This window comes from Mya arenaria, chromosome 13 (assembly GCF_026914265.1).
Source record: "Mya arenaria isolate MELC-2E11 chromosome 13, ASM2691426v1".
NCBI lineage: Eukaryota > Metazoa > Mollusca > Bivalvia > Myida > Myidae > Mya > Mya arenaria.
This window is the reverse complement of record NC_069134.1, coordinates 63,656,248-63,681,810: the sequence shown is the minus strand read 5'-3', so window position 1 is coordinate 63,681,810 and position 25,563 is coordinate 63,656,248. Positions and strand designations below refer to the sequence as shown.

Sequence of the window (25,563 nt, the reverse complement as noted above, 5' to 3'; positions counted from 1 at the left end):
AACTGACTGACCAACAGACCACCTGGCTGACCTACCCAATGACACTTACAAATCAATGTGCCCTGTCTTCTTCTAGAGGGTGGAGGTCATAAAAATTATGGCAATCATTTTCAGTTGGTGTTATACTGAAATGCATATAAATATATCTGAATAAACCAGAAACTATAATTAAGACATTTTGTCCTCGCTTTTCATGACCCTGGCCCTGAAGATTATTGTGAATGGTAAATTAGCAAATGCTATTTCATACATTCCTCATTTATTGTTCATCAGGTCCAGTTTGTGCCGGTGTCGTAGGAATCAAGATGCCGCGCTACTGTCTGTTCGGCAACACAGTCCAAATAACTAGCAGCATGGAGTCCAACAGCATAGGTTTGTCACTACTCCATGCAATGAAATCTATATAAGTTTTACATACAATTATTAATAAAAAAATAATTTTGTTTTCACCTGTTAAAGTAACATGCCTGTATATTTCATGAATACACAGTGGTTGAAATTAACACAAGCCCGTGAGCCCTGCACTGGTTAAATGTCTTCCGGGCTTGCTTAAATTCTGAATTTTTTCTTGCATACCGGACGGGTGTTTCCGGTCATGTGACCCGTGCTGGAAAAACCCATCTTACATACCCCATGTAAGATGAGTCACGCGCAACAACGCGCCACTTCTTATTTCATATTATTGTATGGTTTATGAATAATATATTATTCCATTTCAATAAAGCGCAATCAAATATATTTTCTTGCAAGACTTTTAATTAAAATTGAAAATAAATAATCGTATAATAGCTATTTTTAGTTATTTAAAATTACTCCGCTCTATGACTTCAGTAAACAACGTCGCACGCGCTTTTTGGTGTAATTGTACAAAAGTTGTTTTTTTTACGTCATTTTTTCCACAAATTGATAAATTTAGAGATGCAAGAAAAAATATCAATCATGTTTTTCCAGTCCGAATCGAAAAAATCCGACCCTCAGACACGCTGCGTGGCCATTAACTCAGCAAGCCTCGTTACCGGCTTACGCACGAGCCATCGTGTCGGATTTTTCTATCCGTACCGGAATATCACAGGGCTTGTTCAAAAACTTGATGTCAAGCAATAGTATTAAGAATGAGAGCTTGTTGATCCAAAAGTCTAATAGTTTCCATTGTTTTAATGAATTTGCCTGTCCTGTCCTTACAGTTATCATTGTTTCAATGATTGGGCCTGTCTGTGTAGTTTCCATTGTTTCAATGATTTGGCCGGTCTGTATTTTTTCAATAATTTGGTCTGTCCATATAGATATCATTGTTTTAATGATTGGGCCTGTCTGTTTAGTTATAATGATTGGGCCTGTCTATTTAGTTGCGATTGTTTTAATGGTACCATCAAGAATTCAAGAACATTTCATTTTCATGAAACAAAACTGGTGAAATTTTCTTAGATATAACCTAATGTTATTACATGTATTTCAGAGTACAAAATTCAAATCAGTGAAGCCTGCCAAAAGTTCCTGGCTCCATACGGGCAGTTTGATATTGAGGAGAGGGGGAAGTTGACTGTCATGGTAGTTATGCAGTTTTAAGGAATCCGACTCACAAATAACTAGATAAATATCTTATAGATAATAGCTCCATTAACCTCAATGTTGAATTCTGGTGCCTGGTGACCCCCATATAATTTTGGTATCACTTGAAACATATTTGATGCCTGATTACTTATATGTAAAATAAATGACCACAATTTGATTGAACTGAAATAGGATGTAAATTTTACCTATTTTACAATATTTGGATCCCCCCAAAATAGTGTTTGAATTCTTTCAATATTTTTCTCTTTTTTTACTGCACATGGAACTGTTTTACCAAAGATATTTCATATACGTAATGTAAATATCTAGAATAAAGAATAATTTCCAAAAGTTCACAAAATATCATCACTGAGGCTGGTATTTTTTTAATGTCTAATGAATTAAATCCTTATAAAATAATATGTTCGAGAACTATTAAAATCCAACAGCACTGGTTAAACTTTTTTTAGAGATTAATGTTAATAGTTTTAAGAAAATTAAATTTCACCAAAGATGAATGAGGCTCTATTAAAAAAAGAAAGTACTAGAACAATACTACAAAAAATCCTAGATTATGAAATAATGATGAACTGAATTAAAAAAAAAACCTGTACATGTAAGTGTAACAACTCCCATAATATATTGGGTCACCAGGTGTTAAAAATTCACATATTGGTGTGTTCAATACCTTTTACTTGTTGCGGGTCTTGAACCCAAAACCTCTTGGGTGTTTTGGGGCTGGAACCGGTAACCTCTTGGGTGTTGTGGGGCTTGAACCCATAACCTCTTGCTTCCTTTGGGGTTTTATCTCATAACCTCTTGGATGTTGTTGAGCTCCAGGAACTTATTACCACTTGGGTGTTGTGGGACTTCAACTTATAACCTCTTGGAAGTTGTGGGGCTTGATACCATAACCTCTTGTGTGTCGTGTAGCTTGAACCAATAACTTCTTGTGTGTTGTGGGGTTTGAACCCAAAGCCTTTTGATTCTTGTGGGGTTAAATCCCTATTGATTGATGGAAAAAAATCAAGCCCCACCACAAGAATGATATTTTAAGAAAAATTTAATTAGGAAAATCAGAATGATCAGTTAAACAAGGAAACTTGATTGTAGCATTTAACTTTGCATCAAATGTTGAAAAATAATATTTACAAATAGTAAAATTTTATAAATTGCGAAAAAATAAAATAAAAATGCCCGACTGATAAAAATTCTTTTAAAAAAAATATTGTTATTAGTATGTGTAAGTATGGAGAAAATCATTTATGTATGTCTGCATGGCCATACATGTATTTTGTTTGATATGTTTCAGGGCGTAGAATGGACGACGTATTGGCTACATGGACGTTTGCCTGGCTACGATCCATTAGCTTATTCTGATGAACAGTGATGTGCATTTGTGGACAAATCATTTGGATAAAAACAATGGTCACCTGAATGGAATTTTGGACTGTTGTTTTATTGAGTTTATCAGTTTGTAACAAAATTTATAAACTGGTGTTGGCTTCCACTCCGCTTGTTCCAACAAAGTTGAAAGTTCATGAAAGACTCTTCTGTGGAAAAACAAGGATTAAAGAAAGGGGCATTAATACTTACATGCAATTATTAAGTTATTAAGAACCTGTCAGGATATTGTGTACATGTATGTTCAGTAAACATGTTGTTTCACTAACTTTGTTTAGTTGTTGATGTTGGTTGTTGTTGATAATACTTTGACTGGTCTCATACTTAAAAGATTTTAACGTATGAAGAAATTGGCATTGCCTGGGTGTCTTTCATATGCAATGGCATTACATTGATCAACTTTTATCATTTGCCGAAACCATTCCAGATTTTTACCTAGAAATTAGTACTAACATTTACCAATCATGATACATACAGTAGGGGTGTAACAGTCATCAAGATTAGTCTTTTGGATGAACAAGCCCAAGTTATATACTACTGGTTGGCATTACAATTTTGAACAAGCCCTCATGCTGTATGAAACCCAGAATTGGAGCAAGCTCAGAAAGCATTTAACCAGAGCAGAGCTTGTGCTAATTTAAACCACTGGTGTACCTCTGGATACATGTTAGTGAAGTTATGCCAGTTGATGAACGGAGAAAAAGGAATGAGCATTTTAAAGAAGGCTTATGACCTTCTTTAGCAGAGGCCTAAATTCGACTTCTTTCCAACAGAAAAAAAAATGTTTTTCCCAATTTATAGATACTGGTTTCCTAAAAATTATTAACAATAAAAAAAAAATCTTTTAATCATGAAATCCTTGTAGTGCTGATGTTACAATACTTGTGTTTGTTTCTAGTTGTATGTCAATGAAGCATTTACACGAAACAGTGTTAAATTTTCTCGAAATGAAAAGGCCTGCCATTGGCATCTGCTTATGATTAAATAGTATCTGTTTTACTCCTTGCCCAAATATCAGGAAAATGCTTAAGTCAATTGTCAATCAAAACTAATTTTACCACATACGGTAACCACATAGAATGAGTCAAATGTTTATATTTTTGGAGCACATTCTCTCATAGATTGTGTTCATAAATAAAATATTTTATAGAAAATTTCTTCAATAGCAAGAAATGTACTTATGTTCTCTTAGGTACAATTTTTGTCCCCAAATAAGGTGTTAAGAATATTGAGGTGCCATTTTTTTTTTTTATTACAGTACTACATGAAAGAATGCATTTTTAAAACATGCATCATTTTCAACCATACCTCATTTGAGATTGAGAAAGTAAGTTTTTTCTTGATATTTGAGCCTGGTTTCAAAATACATGATTTTGAGCCAGAATTATACTGTATATTAGATGTTAAATTAAATGTTAAATTGCAAGTTGAATGTTGTTAAATTGAAATGTAATGTATAAAAATTCTGCTTGAATGTTTGTTACTGTTTATATGTAATTGATTGCAAATCAAAGACTTCGATCAATAAATTGACCAATTTGTGCTTGATTTTTTTTGGTCCAATCATCAAGAAACTTCATCTTCTTTATAAAAAAATGTTTACAGTTTGCTTTTGAACACAACCAAAAGGAAATTTAATTCCAAGGTTTCTCAAATATTTACAGTTAAGACTTAGTTTTTAGCGAACAATACCCATCATTGCTTATAAACGATGTTAATGCTTATGAACAAAGAACATGCTAACTTAAGGTGTAAGATTGGATATATATTTTCCAAGAAAAACCTTGAAGACAAAAAGATAAGTATGTCATCATTTAGCCATAGCGTTAAAGATATTCAAAATAAAACTTGTTGCTGGTGACAATACACATATGTAAAGAATGGCCAATAATTCAGGCTTTAATACTTCAGTTATGCCCCTTTTTGACTGAAAAACAACAGCGTAGGTGTTGGCTCCATCGGGCGCTCTTGTTTAACACTTTGCTGTCTGACCCAGTTCACTGTACATGCCCCACAATTTACAGGCCACATTGCCAGATCTTCATGAAACTTGGTCAGAATATTTTCCACCAGCACATGAACATATATAGATCAATGAGTCATGTTGAGTTGAAGATAAGGTCACAATGTCAACTGGTCCAAACATTGTTATCCCTCTTGGAGCTTCATTAAGACTAGGCCAAATTATGGGTCATGATTTACATTAAGGTAAAAATTGATGAAAAAGAAGGTCTGACTAGGTCTAATAGGTTTGCTCAGGTTATAGTCTATGAAATTCAGATGAATGTTGATATAATATCTTATGTCAGATCAATTTAGTAAGTCACCTGGTAAAATGTTTGAAAAACCTTGTTAACACTCCTGCAGCTTATGATATAGTCTTTTGGCTATGTTTTTGTGCACCTCGTCTCCTGCAAGGGAGATGGTTAAAAGTTTTAAGATGTCGAAAACACTAATATGTCAATTTGCCATGCCTACTTACCCATCATTATCTTTTTTGTTTCATTTGGACTGTTTAAGTGTATACAGAGAAAACATAAAAATTGGACCGAAAAAAAATAATATTCAGCAGAAAGCAAAGGTGTTTTTGACCAAGATAATTGCAAAATAGGTAATTTTGCGTCTGATTGCAATGGATATAATGATAAAAGATTTAAAAAACAACAACATCTCTTTGTGTAAAGTAATTCACAACTAGTCATGACCAACTGGCATACCAGTTTTGAAAAGTATTTCACCTCAAGGTCACCGTGACCTTTGACCTACTGATATCAAAAAGGGTCATGACTAACTTGCATACGAAGTATGAAGTTCCTGGACCCAAAGGATCGATAGTTATTGAGCGGAAGCCATTTTTTCACCTCAAGGTCACTATGACCTTGACCTTTGGATCTCATCAAAGCCAATAAGGGTCATCTACTGGTTATGACCAACATGCATACAAAGTAGGAAAATCCATGGCCTTAGTGATCTCAAGCTATTGAGCAGAAATGAAGTGTGACAGACTAACAGGGCAAAAACAAATCTCATTGGGGGAGGCATAAATGTCAATCTGCGTTGTCGGTAACTCGGCAACCCTTGTTACCATATAACACGCATGCCCTCGGGTCCGATTTTTCCACCCTGACTGGAAACACATGATAGATAATTGAATTCTTCTTTGAAAACAAATCTAAACACTTATATCCTTCCTTGAAAACAAATCTAAATGAATTTGTTTATATAGCTAAAGCATGTTGCCATAACAACTGTCCTGGCAATGGAGGACTTCGACTGAAAATAAGGCTTTCTGTCATTCTTGTATACCAGACGTGTATCTGGTCATGTGACCAGTGCTAAAAAATTCTGTCTTACAGCCTCCATGTAAGATGAGTCACGCATTGGGCCACATCTTATTGAATGTCTTGCGAAAAGTACATTATGCCATTTCAATAAAGCGCACACAAATAATATATGCAAGACTTAATTAAAAATGAAAATAAATAATCATCAAAAAACAATTTGAGAGGAAATATTTAACGTTTATAGTGATCTAAAATTACTACACTCCATGGCGTCAGTATTCAACACGGCATGCGTTTTTTTGTGAAATGAACAAAAATGTGTTTTTTTTTCGTCGATTATTGTTTGTCAATTTTTCCACAAATTAATATTTTTAGGTACGGTATGTATGCAAGAAAAAATATCAATCATGTTTTTCCGGTGCGGATGAAAAATCTGACCTTTTGGCACTTCGCATGGCTAGTAACTGGGTAAGCCTCGTTTCTGGCTTATGCACGTGCCCTTGGGTAGGATTTTTCTATCCCGACCAGGAATACATGATCGATACTGATATTCTTCCAAAGTCAAAATATATCATTACAGTTTCAGACATTTTAATAAAAAAAATGCATACATTGTACTCTCGAAATATTACTTCCACAACCAATTGCATAAAACTTAGATATCAGTGTGTGTATACCACATGATAAATTACGTCATAAATGCTAAGTCGGAAGGCAATATTTTGCTGAGAATGAAGACTTTAAACAAAGATAACTTCACTATTTCTCTACCATTTTAAATGAAAGTTAAGTCTACGCAGCTTAAGGAGCCAAACATTCAGGTTTTTACCAGAGTTTGATTGAGAATTTAGTTTCTTAAAAACACTTTGACAGACCTTTTAACAATACGGCCGTCTGACGGAGCACTGTCAAAACAATATTTTGGAAACAGGTTTGTCGAAGTGTTTGATGAAACTACAGTAATCACCTTATCAAACTACGGTAATAAAACAAAGAAGAGGCTCTTTAAGTGGCTTGGACTGCCCTTTGTTTTATATAAAATGGTGTAGTAAACAAAAAGTTATCTTTGATTTAAGTCTTCATTTTAAAGCAAAATGTTGCCTTCTGACGTAGCATATATGACTTAATTTATCACGTGGTATACACACACTGGATAAGTTGTCCATTGGTAATCTTAGTCTAGTTTTCACATTTAAATGTTATAATTGGTCACTAGTAGTAATTCATGGAGAAATATTGACCAATCATTGGCAATCATTATGTAAACACTGGTTAATTTTGACCAAGCCAAAAATTACAGTTCTATTTAATTGACTGCAGATATACAATATTTTGACTGTGGCATATGATGTCAAATTCGCATACATACATGAATATAGAATGTCAAAGTCGTAGACATTTACAACCTCATCTGCCAAAATATTTGTGAGTTTGATTCTTAAGATTCCATACCTGTAACTGTTTTTTCTAAATGTTTTGCAGTTCAGTAAGTATTGCATTTATTCTTGAAGACTGCCTCATTTGTATATATTTTATTATGCAATGATAATGAAGAGTACGAAACCACACTACATGGCCCATCTTGTTACAATTTGGAGTGACCTTGGCATTTAAAAACCTCCACCTATCAGGTCAACACTTTTCACATGGTATATTCTACATTTTACTTATCATTCAACAATTAAGAGAATCCAGTGACTAACATCAATTTATATTGTCTTAGCTGTGACGAGAAGTGGATCTTTCAAACTTGATTGAGAGTGACTAATAAATGGATGTACAAACTTGCATATTTGCTTTCCCACGAACTACCATCTCCTACAAAGCAATTAAACAAATGCTGTGCTGACAAATTGTTTCATCTTTCTTCTATTTGATTAAATATAGTTTTTAATCAGTTGACTTTTGGCTCTATTGAGAGACCTAAGGCAATCAATACTTCTTTTTCATATACATTGATAATGTATATATTAACACAATTACAAGCACGCAAATAGAACTTTTTTACAACACAAATAAGTATGTTTAACATTTAACATTATGAAATGTAATATTAACATGTAACTATAACTCTATATTACACAAATTGAGGGCTCAACGCTAGAAACCATTACAGATACATGTATATATCAATGACATGTCTTTGACAATATCATTATTGTTCTTTAAATCAGATCAAGGTGTCTGATTTTGTTTCTAAACATGATACTGAGCCGACAGACTCACTCTTTAAGGTATCTCATTCACAATTAAGCTTGTTATCAAAATATTCATCAAGTCATCGGCAATAATGCTGTAGAATCGGATGCACTGTGGTGACCCCTCAAATTTTAGGCATTTTTTGAAAGGTTATCATGTGCTTGCTGATATGTTAAATATATGACCTATAGATTGCTATTGTAGTTGAAGTATTTGTTGTTGTTTTTCAGCTAACATCGAACACAAAATTATCAATATGCAATTTTGTTTGTAATATTTTTTGGTATCATTTTCCTATAAAATATAACCCTTAAAAAGCGATGCCAGAAATGTACGCACTCTAGACATTCAAAATTCATCTTATTGTACATGAGATATCTTACAACTGTAAGATTTTCTTTTCAAGTGATAATTGTTTTATTCTACTGATTTGTCCACAAATACACATCCCCATTAATCTGAACTCGCAAATGGATCGTAGCCAGGCAAACGTCCATGTAGCCAATACGTCGTCCATTCCTTGCCCTGAAAAATACCAAACAAAATACATGTATGGCCATATGGGTGTACATGAATGATTTTCACCATACATAAAATTGCAATCATTAATGTGTGATCGACTGTACTTACATTGTGAAAAATTAATGAACTTACTGGATTCAAAATGCAAATTTAAGGCATGTTTTTTCTTAAAAGTGGTAAATTTAAACAAAACGGTAGATTCTGTTTGGACACTAGTAGAGCAGTTGAACGGACTAAAAAGTGGTAGATTTTGTCTATTGCTGGTAGAGTTCACATGTCTGAATGTGCTGTTTAGAGAGAAGTGCAAACAATTTAATTGTGATCAGGTCTTCTAAACGTTAGGAACCTCAATTGGTATGGGTGCGCATCCAACATCCCCTCAAAAAACACCTTAAAGTTCAGACACTAACAATTCGAACAGGTATCATCAGTCATCAGAGAACAACATTGAGGTTAATCGGGCTATAAGATATCTAGCATATTTTTGAGTTGGATTCCTAAAGCTCCAAAATTACCATGACAGTCAATTTTCCTCTCTCCTCAAGGTCAAAGTGCCCATATGGAGCCAGGAACTTATAGCAGGCATCGCTGATTTGGATTTTGTATTCTAAAATAAATTAAAACAGGGCATAACATTAAGTCACATCTCAGGAATTGAGGAAATGAAAAATACATGTTGTTCAAGTCTTCATGGCATCATTAAAACAGTGGTTACCACACAGACAGGTCCTCTAATATAAACAATGGTTACTACACAGACAGGTCCTCTAATATAAACAATGGTTACTACACAGACAGGTCCTCTAATATAAACAATGGTTACTACACAGACAGGTCCTCTAATATAAACAATGGTTACCACACAGACAGGTCCTCTTAATAAATATGAACAATGGTTACTACACAGACAGGTCCTCTAATATAAACAATGGTTACTACACAGACAGGTCCTCTAATATAAACAATGGTTACTACACAGACAGGTCCTCTAATATAAACAATGGTTACCACACAGACAGGTCCTCTAATATAAACAATGGTTACTACACAGACAGGTCCTCTAATATAAACAATGGTTACTACACAGACAGGTCCTCTAATATAAACAATGGAAACTACACAGACAGGTCCTCTAATATAAACAATGGTTACTACACAGACAGGTCCTCTTAATAAATATGAACAATGGTTACTACACAGACAGGTCCTCTAATATAAACAATGGAAACTACACAGACAGGCTCAATCAATAAAACAATGGAAACTACACAGACAGGCCCTATCATTCAAACAATGGAAACTACACAGGCATACCCAATTATTCAAACAATTGAAACTACACAGACAGGCCCAATCATTCAAACAATTGAAACTACACCGACAGACCAAATCATTAAAACAATGATAACTACACAGACAGGCCCAATCATTCAACCAATGGAAACTACACAGACAAGTCCAATCATTCAAACAATGGAAACTACACAGACAGGCCCAATCATTCAAACAATTGAAACTAAACCGACAGGCCCAATCATTCAACAAATTGAAACTACACAGACAGACTCAATCATTTAAACAATGGAAACTACACAGACAGGCCCAATCATTCAACAAATTGAAACTACACAGACAGGCCCAATCATTCAACCAATGGAAACTACACAGACAGGCCCAATCATTCAACCAATTAAAACTACACCGACAGGCCCTATCATTCAAACAATGGAAACTACACAGACAGGCCCAATCATTCAAACAATGGAAACTACACAGACAGGCCCTATCATTCAAACAATGGAAACTACACAGACAGGTCCAATCATTCAAACAATGGAAACTACATGTACACAGACAGACCAAATCATTCAAACAATGGAAACTACACAGACAGGCCCTATCATTAAAACAATGGTAACTACACAGACAGGCCCTATCATTCAAACAATGGAAACTACACAGACAGGCTCTACCATTCAAACAATGGAAACTACACAGACAGGCCCTATCATTCAAACAATGGAAACTACACAGACAGGCCCTATCATTCCAACAATGGAAACTACACAGACAGGCCCTATCATTCAAACAATGGAAACTACACAGACAGGCCCAATCATTCCAACAATGGAAACTACACAGACAGGCCCTATCATTCAAACAATGGAAACTACATGTACACAGACAGACCAAATCATTAAAACAATGGAAACTACACAGACAGGCCCTATCATTCAAACAATGGAAACTACACAGACAGGCTCTATCATTAAAACAATGGAAACTACACAGACAGGCCCTATCATTTAAACAATGGAAACTACACAGACAGGCCCTATCATTCAAACAATGGAAACTACACAGACAGGCCCTATCATTAAAACAATGGAAACTACACAGACAGGCCCTATCATTTAAACAATGGAAACTACACAGACAGGCCCTATCATTCAAACAATGGAAACTACACAGACAGGCCCAATCATTCCAACAATGGAAACTACACAGACAGGCCCTATCATTCAAACAATGGAAACTACATGTACACAGACAGACCAAATCATTAAAATAATGGTAACTACACAGACAGGCCCAATCATTCAACCAATGGAAACTACACAGACAGGCCCAATCATTCAACCAATGGAAACTACACAGACAGGCCCAATCATTGAAACAATGGAAACTACACAGACAGGCGCAATCATTCAAAGAATGGAAATAACTCAGCCTTGGTTATTGTTTACTTGTATAATATTAATTGTGCATTTATAGACTTAAAAGCAAGCATTTGACACTGTATAGTGACCAGGCTTATGGCAAAAACTAATTAATACAAATATCAATGGAAAATGTCTGCAACTTATACAGAACATAATTTTTTTATATAACAACAAAAAATCGTGTGTTACTAAAGATTCAGAATACAAACTTCTTTCCAAGTAATATCCGTGTTCGCCAAGGCAAAAATTGTTCCCCACTCCTTATTTTGCTGTTTTTAAATGACTTGCACTCCTATTTTACCCAAAATATAATGAATAACGGTGTTGATAATCAAAATCTTGCTCATAATGACAATATGCATACGTTCCTTAAATTATTAATTTCATTATATGCTGATGACACAATTATCATGTTGGCTTGTATTTAATGTCATAGGCCCTTTCATTTAAACAATGGAAACTACATGGACAGGCCCAATCATTAAAACACTGGAAACTACATGGACAGGCCCAATCACTGAAATAATGGAAACTACACAGACAGGCCAAATCATTGAAATAATGAAAACTACACAGACAGGCCCAATCATTGAAATAATGGAAACTACACAGACAGGCCCAATCATTGAAATAATGGAAACTACACAGACAGGCCCAATCATTGAAATAATGGAAACTACACAGACAGGCCCAATCATTGAAATAATGGAAACTACACAGACAGGCCCAATCATTGAAATAATGGAAACAACACAGACAGGCCCAATCATTGAAATAATGGAAACTACACAGACAGGCCCAATCATTGAAATAAAGGAAACTACACAGACAGGCCCAATCATTGAAATAATGGAAACTACACAGACAGGCCCAATCATTGAAATAATGGAAACTACACAGACAGGCCCAATCATTGAAATAATGGAAACTACACAGACAGGCCCAATCATTGAAATAATGGAAACAACACAGACAGGCCCAATCATTAAAATAATGGAAACTACACAGACAGGCCCAATCATTGAAATAAAGGAAACTACACAGACAGGCCCAATTGATTATTTCAACAATGAAAATTACATGGACTGACACAATCTATTGAGAATTGCAATTTCAATAGTATTTAAACCTTAAGAGTTATTTGGATTAAAAAAATAATACTGTTCATTTCAACCGTGTAATCATGAAATACACAGGCTTGTTGTTGTTTTTTAAGTCCAGTGAAAACAATTTTGATTCATTTTAATGTTTGTTTGTTTATATATAAATTATTTTAAATGCATGGAGTAGTGACAAACCTATGCTATTGGACTCCATGCTGCTAGTAATTTGGACAGTGTTGCCGAACAGACAGTAGCGCGGCATCTTGATTCCTACAACACCGGCACAAACTGGACCTGATGCACAATCACCAAGGTGTATATGAAAAAGCATTTGCTTATTTTACCATGCATAATAATCTTCAGGGCCAGGATCATGAAAAGCATGTAGAAAATGTCTAAATTATTATTTCTGTTTGTTTAAGATATATTTCTATGCATTTCAGAATAACAGCAACTGAAAATGATTGCCATCATTTGTATGACCTCCATCCTTCCCCCTTTTAGAATAATACGGGGCATATTGGTTTGTAATGTGAGTAGACTGGTTAGTCTGTCAGATTGTTTGTCAGTCAGTTGAAAGATCATGTCTTATAACATAATAATTTCAGAATGGTTTTTAAGACCATGAAACTGCACCAGTACATTGCTCCTAACAAATAATGCTACAATGGTTTGATTCTGGACTATGCCAATTTCCTTGACCTTCTGAACCTGGAAATGATAACGGTGGTCCTAAGTCAAACTCTCTCAAGTTCATTAGTGGCTTGTTACCTTTACCTTTGACCTGTTGCCCCAAAACAATAGTGATCATCTACTGATCAAGGGTAACCTATTGGTGGAGTGTCATAGTGTTATGTCAAACCATTCTCAAGTTATTGTGTGGAAAAGGTATACAAAACAACAACTTTAAAGACTGTGACCTTTGACCAAGGAGAACAAGACATGTTTATCAACCAACAATCAGAACAACTTATCAACATTTACAAACCTATATGCTCCATCTTCTAAAAATGGGGCTTACAGAGCATAATCTTACCAGAATGCAGCCCAACTCTAATCTTGAGGGGTTCGTCTGGCAGATGTGGAATAACAAAATGCTGGCAAGCCACCACCAGATCAATCGACATGTTGGCTATCTCACGTGCATGGTGCTCTGTGAAGTCTGGGATTCCTGACACCACCATGTCTTCAAACAAAGAGGTCAGGATCTTGCAACATTTTTCATCCCAATTACATTCTGATTTTACTTATGTATGTTACAGAAGAGTATTCTCCGCTCATGTTTTATACACTTTATACACTTAAAGAAAAGAAGAGCACAGACCGCAGGCCAAATTATCATGAAAATACTTCAGTCAAATTGTATCTCAGTTTCAACTCATTTTATCACATGGCAACAATATGTTATTGAAACTAATATATGGTATGTTTTTACACCTTTTTAAACCACATTTTATCCTTAAATATGTTGATTAAACCTTGAAACTAGATTCCAAGGAAAAAAAATCCAGAGCCAAAAGAGAACAATATTGTTTTTTCACAAGTACCAGTATTCAAGTATATTTTTTTTTCCTTGAAATATTGACAATTTCTTTTTATCAACACATTCTATGAGAAAATAGATTTTGTGGTACTAAATGGAGTTGAAACTGAGATTGAGATTTGACTCAAGTATTTTTGTGAAAATGGGGCCTGTGTTAATGCTCATCTGCTTTTGATTCACATTTATGACCATTGTCCTTGAAAAACATAGCCATCAAGTTCCGTATGAATATAGCTTGAATGATATTAGTTATTAACAGCCTGAGCTTTATTTTTTACACAACAATACCACTCAAAACTATGCCAAGGGAAGGTTGGATGAACCACCATCATGTAAGTGTCTTTCAGACTTTCTGGATAGACAGGCTACAAACCTACAGATACTTTATAATCAAAGAATAGAGTCAGTGATATGAAAACTAATAATTATATCTACTTGCAAGAGTTAAATTTATTTAGTACAATGATATGATATCTTATTGGTCAAATGGTTATCAACTTACAAGCATCTCCAATTGTTTCCACCTTATAGACGTCATAATTGTCGATGACTTCATCAAATGCAATGTACAAATTGTTTAGCATACGGACGACTTCGATAGGTTTACTTTTCCCAGACAGCTTCGTGAATCCAACAACGTCACTGCATAGCAAAAAGTAATTGTTTCTTTGTGGAGTAAGTCTCCATAGTATATAGTTAATATAATAATTGATTTGTAAGTCAGCTAATTGCAACTTTAGAAAATATCACACAAAATGTCAATGTTTAACAGAGTGATAGAATGCTGTAGTGCTGTTCTGTTGATTGATCTTTAACAAAAATTGATCGGGAAGGTCATTATCAGCGACTGTCAATAGGGATTTTGATCGATTATTGAAAATATGTTCTGGGTTGTGATTCAATAATTTTAGACAATTTTCAGGCCAAATTTTCATCTTTTAAAGGGCAAACATTTCCTACACCAAACAAGACAGCCAAGGTGGTCCTTTACGCTCACCAGAGTTAAATTTTTGAAGAAAATTAAAAAGGTTTTTCAAATATAAGTCAATGTAAAACTAGCAGTGCCCCTTTGTGGCCATGTTCTTCATGAACCAACATGGTTTGAAAAATTTGATAGAGGGTCTCTTAAGAATCTTTGTTTGAAATTATTTTTATTCTGGCCAGACACTGCTTCTGCGGAAAAGATTTTCAAAGATTTCCATATAGTCAAACAGTGAAAACAAGCCCCACCCAAAGTCAGCCAAGTTTTTAATGAACCAATATGGCTTGAAGGATAAAGCACTTCCTAAGGAACATTTCTGTGATTTTTTTGAAATATTGCTGATTTCTGAATAGATTTTCAAAGATTTTTCTTTGGTTGTCATGGCAACTAGAGCAACATAGAACCATTTTATTATTAGTAATCAGGAAAAGGACCATCCAAGGAACACTCCAATGAAATTTGGTTGCAAATGGTGTAGTGGTTTAGGGATAAAAGTAGTTTAAAGGAAAATATTTAAGGATGACAGACATTCCCCTTTCATAGCCGCTCACACTTCAGAATGAAGCCCTCAGGTAAGCTTTAAAGATTTCCAACTTTTAAATTCTTCCCTTTTTATCAATGATGCTTGATAAATAAAAATCATAAAACACTGAAAACAGACACATGACAGCAAATGCATTAGAACATTGTAGAATATTGAAGACAAAATGTGATGGACATGTGAATTGTTTTTTATCCCTGATAATGAGCTTGTAAACAAAACACAAATTGCATGCCCAAAGTTCCAACCTGAAGTATATGGAACACCAGTCATGGTATTTTGGCTCAACAGGGATGCCGTGCTGGAGGGAATGAGCAACTTGCTTTGGGAGAATATCTGCAAATAGGAAGAGTGAGCTCTGTGAGTTAATATATAGGAAGAGTGAAGTGGTCTACACTCTGTAAACTATTCAATAGAAAGAGTGACCAGGTCCAAACTCTGTAAAATCTTTAAAGGAAGAATGAGCTCTGTAAATTAATATATAGTAAGAGTGAGGTTGTCTACATGTGACTCTGAAAACAATTCAATGAAATGAGTGAGCTTGTCCAAACTCTGTTAAATCTTTAAAAGAAGAGTGAGCTGTAGAAAACTATGTAGTAGTAGTAGTCGTTTATTTGTAATATATAAGGCCTCCAGCCCATAATACAAGCATACAATATCATGCAGTATATAGAGTGATGTCGTGTATAAACATATTTACATGCAAACTATTCAATAGCAAGACTTACCTGGTCTACACTCTGTAGTGTATATAGTCAATAGGAAGAGTGAGGTGACCTACACTCAGTAAAATATTCAATAGCAAGTGTGAGGTGGATTACACTCTGTTCATTATTCAACAGTTCAATAGCAAGTGTGAGGTCGTATACACATTGTAAAAAGATTAAAAGCAGTTTGGTGGTCTACACTTTGTTAAATATTCTTTTAAAAAGGATGTGTGAACTGGTGTACACTAATGCCTCTGTAAAAATACTGCAAATGGCTATTCCGAAACTTAGGGAAGTAACTCTGTTAAAATATTGCAAATGGCATTTTTGAAACTAAGGCAAGTAACTCTGTGAAAATATTGCAAACAGCAGTTTTGAAAATAAGGGTAGTAACTGTGTAAAAATATTGCAAATGGCATTTTTGAAACTAAGGCAAGTAACTCTGTGAAAATATTGCAAACGGCAGTTTTGAAAATAAGGGTAGTAACTGTGTAAAAATATTGCAAATGGTGGTTTTGAAACTAAGGAAAGTAACTTTGCCAAAATTTGCAAATGGCAGTTATGAAACTAAGGGAAAAATATTGCAATGTTGCCTCCTTTCATTCGGAACTCCTCGGCCATTTTTTCAAAAACAACCTCCGATGTATTTGGACGGTTTACATACTCAAAAAGAGGTACGTTTAAGTCTGCTGCAAGTAGATCGCGTAGTAATTTTATTTAGAAGTTAAACTTTATGTTTTTACTCTTGAAAATCTTAATTATGTTTAATAATACACTTCACTTGTAATCAATTTGAACTTAGATCAATTTATACAACACTAAAACACTAAAATTAATTAACGATATAATTTAAAAAGATACAAACTACTTCAACTGATGTACCGGCATACATCCGAGGTTGTTTTAGAAAAAACTGGCCGAGGAGCTACGAATGGCCTCATTTAGTTTCAAAACCGCCATTTCCAATATATTTTACATTATTACATCCCTTTGTTTTAAAACCATCATTTGCATTATTTTAACAAAGTTTCTTCCCTTATTTTACAGAATGCCATTTGCAATATTTTCACCATAGTGACTACCCTTAGTATCAAAAGCACAATTTGCAATATTTTATCGAGTTACTTCCCTTTCTTGATAAGTAGCCATTTACAAATTCCAACAGTTTCTTCCCTTATTTACAACATACCATTTGCAATATTTTTACCATAGTTACTTCCTCTAGTTTAAAAACCACCTTTGCAATATTTTATCAAGTTACATCCCTTCCTTGTAAAGTAGCCATTTACTTATTTTAATAGAGGTTTTTCCCTTATTTTACAAAATGCCATTTGCATTAGATTTTTACATAGCTACTTCCCTTTTATTCAAAACCGCCATTGGCAATAATTTTGTCAAGTTATTTTCCTTAGTTTCAAAAGCTCCATTTGGCGTAACTAATGATTTAAAAAGAGTGAGATGGTCTACGCTCTGTAAAATATTCAAATCAGGGGGTAAGGTGGTCTACACTCTGTACAATATTCAAAGCAGGGGTAAGGTGGTCTACACTCTGTACAATATTCAAAGCAGGGGTAAGGTGGTCTACACTCTGTACAATATTCAAAGCAGAGGTAAGGTGGTCTACACTCTGTACAAATTATTCAAAGCAGGGGTAAGGTGGTCTACACTCTGTACAATATTCAAAGCAGGGGTAAGGTGGTCTACACTCTGTACAATATTCAAAGCAGGGGTAAGGTGGTCTACACTCTGTACAATATTCAAAGCAGGGGTAAGTGGTCTAAACTCTGTACAATATTCAAAGCAGGGGTAAGTAGTCTACACTCTGTACAATATTCAAAGCAAGAGTGAGGTGGTCTTCACTTCGTAAAATATTCAATATGAAGAGTTAAAATAGTAGCAATAAACACAAAGATACAATACAGTTTTGTGTCAAATATTTTTGGAACCAAAACTACTCCTATTATTGTAGTACTTCTGCCATAGAATGCATTTTGTTAGCTTTTAAACTCGTTATTATGCTTGCTGAATACTGAATCTTTAAACATAAACTCCACTTTTTGAAGAGAAAAAACGTGTTTTGATCTTTGAAACCAAATCTGCATGAATTCCTTTAGCTCTTTTCTTTATAAACAAATCAGTTTAAAAAGTTTAAGTTATTAATTAAATCAGTTCAGTGGCCAGCAACTACAAACAAGGTTAATTCCTTTGTAACTGCATGAACTTACTGTGCAGTAGGACTTCAGTCTTCTCTTTCTCCGCCACTATTCCCATCTTTCTTTCTGCCACAATCACCTCGAGATGTTTGGAGTATTTCTCCATCTGAAAAATCAACCGTTTCATGTCAAGTGAAAGAAATGAAAGGAAAGGTTGCATTCAAATAATCTGTTGAACAGACAAAACCTGAAGTTAATCATGAACATGTCTAATTAATGTCTTATAGTTATTGGTTAAAGTTCATGTACATTCAAACATATATTGAACAGTACACTGCAAGCTTGTTTCTTTCTTAAAGATATATCAAATACTAGTTCCTTACAAAAAACTGCGCAATACTGGCTTGCCTAATAATAATTTGGTCACTTTATGTAACAAGATAATAAGACATTTGTAAGAAAGAAAAATACAAATACTAAAATCATTTTGTGGAACATAAAAAGTTTGTCTCCTGAAGCCGGGAATGTAATCGAGGTCTCTGGATTGGTTAGACAAGCGTGCTATCTGCTGTACTACAACGACATGATGTAATTTTCACGAAAAATAAATTTTTAAACCTACACTATCAACCACTCATTTTTTGCACACAAAGATTACTTCATCGTGGTAAATCATAGGGATATATTATGCGGTAGCTTATGCGATAGTACGAGAACCTACGAGTTCATAAGCTGCTACTGTGTATGATCTATGATTTTTTTTTATTAAACTCCGCATCTGATAAGAATAGTAAGATTTTGATGCAAAAAAATGCCTGCGTATAATACCCAGTAACAATTTTTTTAACTTTTTTTCTTAGGTTGATTTCAAGCCGAGAGTACTTTATGTAGAAAGGGATGTTACTCACGTCATATTGATCGAGTATATACGAGTTAAAACGGCAGTTGAAGATGGGGATATGGTATATCGTAAGACGCTTATAATTTTATAATTTTAACAAAAATAATTTTTGATTAAAGTTATTCAATTTTATTTTGAATTGAACAATAATTAAACTTTCATATAAAAAAGCAAAGTTGGGCACTGTCAAAATATTTTTTGTCAGTTGTACGAGAAGGTGTGAAAAACTAGACTGCCTTTAACCTGTTTAACATACCAATACTACAAACTGTTGCGATAATTGTCTTGTTTTTTTGCACTTTGTCACATTGTTTATTCTTTTCTGTAGGTGTTGACATTTTGAGAACAAACCCGTACAATATAAGGTTTTTGCATAACTTAACTTTTTATTTTCGACAGTTTATCATTGTATGGTTTTAAAGATAACCGTCCCCATTTTCACGAAAAAAATGTTTGTCACTGTCAACAAACACGATGGCCGAAAATTCCAGACGATTTGACATCTTTTCTATGCGTCTTTTGACCAAAAACATAGATTAAAAGGTTTTTTCTTGGACTTTTCACAGATTTTTTTCCCTGCGTCTAATACCCCCTATCGTCTTATACCCAGTCATTTACGGTAATCATTAATGTTCTTACCAGCAAGTTATTTGTATGTGTGTGTAAACGCCAAATAAATATTGACTTGATTTGTTAATAATGAACATTATTTGAATTATTGATATAATGGTGTGATCAATACCATGAAGAATATAGTTAAATGATATTTATTATTGGTGGCTAAAATTTAGCTAGTGACGTTTAGGGGCAAATCAGGCAATATTTATTTGATTTTAAAAATTCCTGTACGCTTATTGATAAGATGGCCATTAAGAGCACATGGTTATAGCACAAAATTATTGTTTTGAAAGGCATCATTATTTCGGAAAAGTTCAGAAAAAACAACAACTCTGGATTGTGAAGTCTATACCATATTCATCATCAGGTCTATGGCACTCAGCTTGCTGGGGTTTATCTTGCGGATCCCTGCCCTGATTTTCTCAAAAGTGAGGCGCTCAGATGGTTTCTCATGCCAACACTGTACAATCAGCTGTAAAGGTAGATTAAAAGACCTTTGAGTATAATCAGATGAAATAATTAAAAATATAATGAAAATAACAGGAAAATTCGACAGTACACTTTTTCAGTACAACAAAAATGGAAAAGGACACTGAAAATAGATTCATTTTGGTATTTCCATAAAAAGCCCAACAGATGGGATTTCTTTGGGTACTCGAATTGCCTCCACAGAACAAGACACATTCTTGGACATGATCTGATTAGTGATATCTTGAAGTATTTTGTTCCATATTATTTGTAAAGCAAATATTTAATTTAAACAAAGATATTTAAAGATACCAATTGGAGAGTAGATCTCAAACATTTTTTGTCGGTAAGAAGCATTATAACATCTGAACTCTAAGAAAGACCTTGACCTTTGAGGTACAGACCTTGGTCTTGTGTGCAACATGCCACTTCATCATTGTGAACCTTCATGGCAAGTGTATTGAAATCCTATAATGCATGTTCAAGATACAGTCTAGACAAGGATCATTTCAACTTTTGACCTCTACGCATGACCTTGACCTTGAGGGTATTGACCTGGGTCTTGTGCCCAACATTAAACTTCATCATAGTGAAACTTCATGGCAAGTTTTTTGAAAATTGTATCATGCTATAACAAAAATGGTCTAAATGCAGTGAAGGTCAATTGTAAATTGGCCCAGAAAATTATTTTAAAATAGTATCTCAGTTGATAAATATGAATAAAATTGCTTTTCCTGTAGGAATAAATAACTAAATTTTGTACTTTGATAGATAATTAATAAAGTTAAAAACATGTTGTTGTTTTTTAGCTTATTACAGAAGATTTTCACATCCTAAAAGAAGGGAATTACCTCCCCGATGGCACCAAACATAGAATCAAATCAGTATGAATTTACCACATACCAAACTTGGGACACCATGGCAAGAAGCTAGTGCATAACAAATTTGCAGCGGACATCAGACAACAAAGTAAAGAAATTAAAAATGATTTTACTTCATTGTATGCCTCTGGACACGGACAAAGGTCATCTTTATTTTCCCACAAGTCCGGGTTAAAATCTGGGAGTGCAGGTCGCCATGGGAACTTAAGATTGAATACATCTTCATCCTGAAAAATAAATTATTTTATGATACATGTATAATCTAAAAATAAACTAATTTTTATTGGTCTGGATATCTTCCATGTGTATCAAATATATTGTTATATTTAATAGTTTGGGGTTTTCCGCTATGAAATAAGAGTCACATGGGTCATTATAAGCTTAGTTCCTAGAGAACCTGGCTTGCAAACATGGGGTTGTGTGTTTAATCACTTGAAACACCTGGCTGCAAACTATTATTTCAAATGATCTTAAAAATAATATTTGTTTTGTTCAATAGCAAAATAATAAAAAGCTTACATTTTGATCTGAAAAAAACACAGGTTAGAGTTTTAGAATGACATCATTTTTGAGAACTGTCAAAACTTGGCGACTTATATTTGTTTAATTCAATAGTAAAATGAAAAAAACACAAAACATTTTGACCTGAAAAAACATCAAAGTTATAGAAGACATTATTTTTGAAGACTGTGAGAACATATTGACTTACTCCGTAAGGGTCCATCCTCAGTGCAATTTCAATCATCAGAATAGCAAAAGCGTAAACATCGCCTTCAGCAGAAGTCTTGAATCCATCCTCAGAGAAAAGTTCTGGAGCGACATACACAGCTGAGCGGGTTAGTTGGTATTCTGCTTCCTCAATTTGTTCTCTGTTGGAGAGGACATTGGCTCGTAGAGTTTCCAGGCCATAGTCTGAATAGCAATGGAATGCATTAGAAGAAACCATCATTCAGACCGTAACAGACCTGCCCTTAAGCCTTTTTTTAAGGGACTCGCTCATGTTTTTGTAGAATGCACTTTTTTTTTGTATGACAAATCATTATAGGGGTGTTAAAACTAAGATACCAAAAGCTGGAACCCTTCAACAAATGTGGATAAATGTATTTGCTCAAAAATCGTTTTTGAAGACCACAATTTCATCAGTTTTAATAACATAAAGTGAATGATGTAGGTAGTTGACTTTATCATGTTTGCTGTATTGATATCCTCGTATCCATTATCAATAGGTGGGGTCATCAGCTGTAGTGTTCAAACTGCCTACCAAGTTTGAGGTTCCTAGGCCCAAGTGCTTATCAGTTATTGACATTAACCTTTGACCCTCAATCAATTTTGAGGTCCCTTGGACCAGTGTCCCTCACTAGGATGGGTCATCAGCTGTAGTGTTAAAACTGCCTACCAAGTATGAGGTTCCTAGGCCCAAGTGTTAATCAGTTATTGACATTAACCTTTGACCCTCAATCAATTTTGAGGTCCCTTGGACCAGTGTCCCTCACTAGGATGGGTCATCAGCTGTAGTGTTCAAACTGCTTACCAAGTTTGAGGTTCCTAGGCCCAAGTGCTTATCAGTTTTGGCCTTAACCTTTGACCCTCTGACCACAAAATCCTAAGGGTTTATCTACCTGCCCTGACTAACCTGTTTATCAATTTTGAGGTCCATTGGACCAAGTGTCCCTCAGTTATTGACCAGAATAGAGTTCATAATTTGGTCTTGACCAACCTCAGGGTTTTCAATAGATTTCAGTTGAACTTTCTTAAATAGTAAACAAACCAGCCAGCTACAACTGTTTCTACGAACCAGCCCATTCGCCATTTGAATCATCTAATTTGGCTGGAAGCCAGTCCTTTTTGAGAACACTGAACCTGCCTACCAAGTTTGAGCTCCCTCAGATCAAGTGTTCTTCAGTTATTGATAACAAACAAATTTCCTGCTCAAGGTCACCACAGCCTTGACCTTTGACCCACTGACCTCAAAATCAATAGAGTGCACCTGCTGGTCAAGACCCTGGGCCAGTCTTCAAAAGTTATTGATCAGATACAGTGAGGACAGTCATATGAAATTCTGATAACTATATGCTTCCCTTAAGAGGCATAAGAACTACCAGATTTAAAACATAAGCCCTGCAGATCTAATGCCAATGCTTATCTGTATTTTTTTTATTCTAGTAAGGAGCAAAATTCAATTATCTTTAAAGCAAGTGTTACGGACCTTGCTGTATTTTGGTAATTGTCTCTGGCAAAAAATGTCAAAATTCCATATGAATATCTAGATTTTTTTTTTACTTATGGCCAAGATTAATGTTTTGCTTGGTGATGACAATTTAAAGGAAAGTGAAAAATAACACACAGCACTTCAAAATAACTAGAAATTTCAAGAAGTGTATTATTTTAGTTTGAAAACATGACCTATGTTTCAAACAATGTCTAACCAGTAATCTTGATTGTCCATCTGTCGTCCACAACGCAGTTATTGGCCTTCAAATGTCCGTGGATAATTCCACGCGAGTGAAGGTACTTCATACCGCCAGCAATGTCACCCTCAAAAGAAAACCTGCAATATATAAAAATACATTGACAAATAAACTTTAACAAATGCATAAGAAAGCTTTTGCTAAATTCATTGACAGTATGTTACAACAATATGTTACAATGCCTATTTAACAATTTTAAATACCTGAAGGCCCAGTTAAGGGGAATTTCGTCATTGAGAAGAACGTCGCTCAAGCTTCCCTTGGCTGAGTATTCGCTCAGCACGCACATGTGAGGAACCTCGATGCACGCTCCGACAAACTTGCACAAGTTGACATGGTCACACTCCCTGGTGAAATTTAGAGGAAACCAATTACCAAATACTGTAGATGGCTTCAATTATTTTAGGTTTACATTTCGGAATATTTGGTGCATTAATAAGATTGTGAATTCAAAACCTAGCATTTAAGTTGCTTTCAAAATATAAAAGATTGGCATCACATATTCAAACCTCAGGAATGTGGCCAAAAACTAAAAATCTAGAGATTGCTCTTTTGAAAATGCACTTGTCTTCTTATAGTGTGGTCTTAGATGAGTAATCAGCAATGATGGACATGAAAATTGTACTTTTGGACTTGAAACGAACCATAAATGACCTTGGAGTTTGGCCTATTCACCAGTATTTAAAAAGTGCACATTTATATATACACTGCATCAATACATTGATCAACAAGAGCGCCGCGTGAAGGACGCCAAGTGTCCCCAACCGGTTTAAAGCCTTGTGAAAAGGATGAGCGTGTCCATAGAAAATCTCCGTACCTGTTAAACCTACCAGATCACCCATCTCTACTTTTGACATATTGCCTTCTATCCACATACAGAGTTTCATGAACCTAGATTTGATACGAGTTATCACAGGACCAAATTGGCTATATTTTTAATGTCAAGGGCAATAACTTTGCATTACCTTGTCTGGTGAAAAAATAACTAATGTGCATAATCTTTATATTGCCCTCTTTCCATGTACTACGTTTCTTTAATCTAGCTTGGATACTTTTTTAGTTATCCCATGACCGAGATTTTTATTCCGTCAACAGCTATATTTTAAAATTAGTCAAGGGCCATAACTCAGCCTAACTTTGTCTGAAGAAAAAAATAAACTAATGTCATAGTGCGTAATCTCCATATTGCGCATTCCACATACAGAGTTTCATGAAACTAGCTTTGATACTGTTTGATTTATCACAGTACCAAATTGGCTATATTTTTAATAAGTCAAGGGCCATAACTCTGCATTAGTTTGTCTGACGATAAAAATTAACTAACGTGCATAATTTCCATATTGCCCTCTTTCCAAATACTAAGTTTTATTAACCTAGCTCTGAATCTTTTACAGTTATTGCAGGACCAAGATTTCTGTGGACGGAATGACAGACGGAGGGTAAACCTTAAGTCTCCTCCGGTGAAACTGGTAGGGGACTAATAATCTCAAAATCAATAGTAGTAATTTACTCATC

The 25,563-nt window shown here is 34.7% G+C and overlaps 2 protein-coding genes across 6 annotated transcripts in view; one reads left to right on the top strand and one right to left on the bottom strand.

The window, feature by feature from the left end:
• LOC128214826 (atrial natriuretic peptide receptor 1-like) overlaps nt 1–4,496 on the top strand; it is a 43,107-nt gene extending 38,611 nt beyond the window's left edge. For all 5 annotated transcript variants that reach the window (XM_052921496.1, XM_052921500.1, XM_052921498.1 and 2 more), the window contains 3 exons: nt 274–372; nt 1,457–1,548; nt 2,864–4,496. In XM_052921496.1, the coding sequence (XP_052777456.1) occupies nt 274–372; nt 1,457–1,548; nt 2,864–2,941 (269 nt within the window). In that variant the 3' untranslated portion in view covers nt 2,942–4,496. The remainder of the gene's footprint in view (nt 1–273; nt 373–1,456; nt 1,549–2,863) is intronic.
• Nucleotides 4,497–7,781: 3,285 nt separating this feature from the next.
• Nucleotides 7,782–25,563, bottom strand: part of LOC128213315 (atrial natriuretic peptide receptor 1-like) — a 37,236-nt gene continuing 19,454 nt past the window's right edge. The window contains exons 10-21 of the mRNA XM_052918921.1: nt 24,252–24,395; nt 24,007–24,128; nt 22,290–22,492; nt 21,694–21,807; nt 20,584–20,703; nt 18,785–18,878; nt 16,101–16,188; nt 14,832–14,971; nt 13,823–13,972; nt 12,982–13,080; nt 9,476–9,567; nt 7,782–8,963 (exon numbers count right to left, since the gene is read on the bottom strand). Coding sequence (XP_052774881.1) covers nt 8,892–8,963; nt 9,476–9,567; nt 12,982–13,080; nt 13,823–13,972; nt 14,832–14,971; nt 16,101–16,188; nt 18,785–18,878; nt 20,584–20,703; nt 21,694–21,807; nt 22,290–22,492; nt 24,007–24,128; nt 24,252–24,395 — 1,438 coding nt within the window. The 3' untranslated portion in view covers nt 7,782–8,891. The remainder of the gene's footprint in view (nt 8,964–9,475; nt 9,568–12,981; nt 13,081–13,822; nt 13,973–14,831; nt 14,972–16,100; nt 16,189–18,784; nt 18,879–20,583; nt 20,704–21,693; nt 21,808–22,289; nt 22,493–24,006; nt 24,129–24,251; nt 24,396–25,563) is intronic.